Below are 3,182 nucleotides of genomic sequence, written 5' to 3'. Positions count from 1 at the left end.
CTCTCTCTCTCTCTCTCTCTCTCTCTCTCTCTCTCTCTCTCTCTCTCTCCGGCTTGAGGGCCTCAGAAAATCGACCAGAACCCTAAATCCCTCGTCGGAACTCTAAGCCTTATGGCCTCCGTTGCCTTATACAGCCTCCATGTCGTATCATTCATCCTCAGCACATCGTCGCCGACGATAGCAATGCCGCCGCCTCTGAGTCCTCGATCTCATCGAAGTTTGGAGTCAATCGGAACGTCGACGAGCTGTAAGTAGATCGATCTCAGATCTTCAAATCTGAATGACGAGACCTCTACCTCGTCTGATCCTCCGATCAGCCCATCGTCATCGCCGGCAACACCTTCTCCGATCGGCCTCGGCACGTTGACGGTCATCGTTGTCTTCGTCTGCGCACCTTCGCGTATGAGTTCAAGACGGTGACAACGAAGGTGATTAGTCGATGAGGTGCAAATCTCCGACGGTCTGACAAGAACACCGGCCAATCCAAGGGCTATGGTTTTGTGAGTATTTCGATTCATTTCTATTCTTGTTCAATCTTGATCACGCATCACTGACTGCTAATTTAGTTGTGGAATTTGATGAATCAATGGACGTATGAGTTTTTGAATGGATTGTTTTGTGTTTCTGTTGAGGATTTTGGTGACTTTCAACGAGCTAGAGGCTGCTGCCATGGCGTGTGCTGATCTGATGGCCGTCAGGCAACCTGTAATCTGGCTTCATAAGTCAGAGATGTCGTTGTCCTTTTCTGTTGCTGATTGTTGGATGGATGCAGCTTGGGACTCAACTATCTTATCTAAATTACAGATGTCATCATCTTTGAGCGGCAAGTCCTCATAGTCATTGGAGATACGTGATTCAGTGGTTTTTCATCATGTATCACAGTCTTCACAAAATAAAATAACACATGTTATTCTCAGATTTTAAACAATAACAAAACGTTTACTGCCCCTAGTAATAGTTTGCTTGGGGTTTACTACCTTGCAACACAGTTTCCCTATTAAGTCTACTACCCCCTAGTAATTTTCTATTCTCACCAAAGCTTCTAGTTGATCATCTGCAGATTGTGTTGTTTGTGCAGTTCCAACTTTGAACTTGACTATCAGGCTTCTGTTCTGGTTTTCCTGATTTTTTAAATTAAAAAAAAATTAGTTAACATAATAAAGAAAACAAAATAAAGTAAAAAATAGTCTTAGTTATAGTGTAAAGTATCATCTTACATTCCCTTTTGTTTGTTCATCTCCTTGGCAGCCATACTCTTCCCCACCGAATTGCCTTTTCTGCTCGGGAGGTCCATTTGCTGAGGATTTTGCTTTTTTAAGCTTTCTCTTCAGAGCCTTGTTAAGGCTGTCTTGCGCCCTTTTCTCCATCTGTAGCTGCTTTATTTTGTCATCGGCAAGTTGTAACTTGTGCACGTAATCATTGATTCTATTCTGGAGTTCTTCGTTTGCCTTGTCGAGTTCTTTTAGCTTCTTATTCAAATCTTCTGGGATCTCCTCCTCCAAGTCTGTCAGTAGTGTCTTAAAATTGTCGCCCACTTTTTTATTTTCTTCCACTTCTTGCTGGCTTGATAAAGGAACCTGAGACCAAATACATACAGATAAGTATGAAGTTTACTACCCCCTAGTAAACTACTTTTTTCACAATCAGGGAAAAAAAATGTGACTTGCTACCCCCAGTAAATATTTACTGGGGGTAGTAAACTATGCCAAACAGGTTTACTACCCACAGTTAACTATGCCAACAGTCAACTATTGATTTAGAGATGATTATACAGTTTACTGCCCCTAGTAAACTTGATATCATACACTACTTGTCACATCCCGACCCTTAAATTTTTACCTTATTTACTAGCTTGGTTATAATAAGAATTTTACCGTTTCCGTCATTGAGGTAATAGTTTAATCGGTCCCTAGAGGTGTTTTGAGGGACGATTAATTTCGGGGAATTATTCGTGGGAGAAAATATGACAACGGTAAAAATGGTAAATTTTAGCTAGTAAAAGATAATTTTTATTCGGGTATTATTTTTCGGGGTGTTTTATTTTGGATTTGGGTGGTATAAGAAGGTTGGACCGGGACAAGGGGTGGTCAAAGCCCAGCCCTTTTTCTCTCTCTCTCTCCCTCTCGGTTTTCCCGCACCCGAGCCCTCTCTCCCCGCCAGTTTTCTTCTTGGCTGTCCGTTGCCGTCCGGCCACCAACCGCCGCCGCACCGGTCCCGTTCGGTCGGCCATCAACCCAGCCACCTCCCTGGACCGGTGACAGCCCCCCTAGCGCCGCCAATCGGGTGGAAACTAGCTCGAATGGGTCCGACTGCCGTAGCTCTCCATCGCTGGAGCTCCCTCCTCCGGCCGCTAAAGCCGGCGATTCTTGGCTCAAAAGAAAGCTCTTCTCCCGTGCAGCAACCCCTCCAAAGAGCTCGCCCTCTCGTGGTCTAGGTAAGGAGAACCGGTGAGTGGAAGCTCTAGGGCTTTTTGTGTTGTTTTCATTCGATTGGCCTAGTTAGGCTTGGAATTGGTGTTTGTGCTAGTTAGGAGAGTTGTAGAGCATGATGAGAGGATTATTCTGTCAAAATTTCATAGGCATTGGAGGTCGCCGGAATTGGCCTCCGGCCGCCGCTGCCGGCGCCGCCACTGTTTGGAAGATTTTTAGGGTTTTAAATTTAGAATATTAAGGGGGGTTTGTTGAAATGAGTTATGGAATTTTTGGATGAGTTTTGGATAGGTTTATGAATTTCCGAAGTGTGGTATTTTTGGCGGTTAATTAATGTAGAATCCGGCCGTAGGATTTAAGTCGTATTTTTGGGGAGGTTGTAATTATGGCTACCGAGTATGATATTTAAGTTCGGATCGTTTCGATTTAAGAATATCTAAGTTAGGCAATGATGAGCGTAGTTATGGCTCTCGGTTAATTTTGCCTATTTTGTTTAAATATTAGAGTTTTAGTTGGGAAATTAATTTTATATTTGTGCCAGGGTTCGAGGAAACCTCTCTGGAGTGGCGATTTGGATTTCGTCGGGCTTATGCCTAGAGTTGTGAGTGGACTTTTGTTTTAAATAAAATGCATGCTATAGTTCATAGATGAACAATTAATGTTGTGGAGCATTTTGACGTCATTTTATTTTGACGGTTTTATTTCTCTTGGAGAGTTACCGAAAATGGGATTTTCGGTGAATATAAATATGTA

At 43.1% G+C, this 3,182-nt stretch overlaps 1 protein-coding gene across 1 annotated transcript in view; it reads right to left on the bottom strand.

Annotated features, from left to right (window-relative positions):
• LOC101302700 (3-epi-6-deoxocathasterone 23-monooxygenase-like) overlaps window positions 1-374 on the bottom strand; it is a 5,421-nt gene extending 5,047 nt beyond the window's left edge. The window contains exon 1 of the mRNA XM_004289055.1: window positions 286-374. Within this exon, the coding sequence (XP_004289103.1) occupies window positions 286-374 (89 nt within the window). The remainder of the gene's footprint in view (window positions 1-285) is intronic.
• Between the last annotated feature and the right edge of the window lie 2,808 nt (window positions 375-3,182).

The sequence above is a fragment of the Fragaria vesca genome, linkage group LG1, assembly GCF_000184155.1.
Source record: "Fragaria vesca subsp. vesca linkage group LG1, FraVesHawaii_1.0, whole genome shotgun sequence".
NCBI classification, from domain to species: domain Eukaryota; kingdom Viridiplantae; phylum Streptophyta; class Magnoliopsida; order Rosales; family Rosaceae; genus Fragaria; species Fragaria vesca.
The sequence above is the reverse complement of the archived record's forward strand: the minus strand, read 5'-3'. Positions and strand labels throughout refer to the sequence as shown.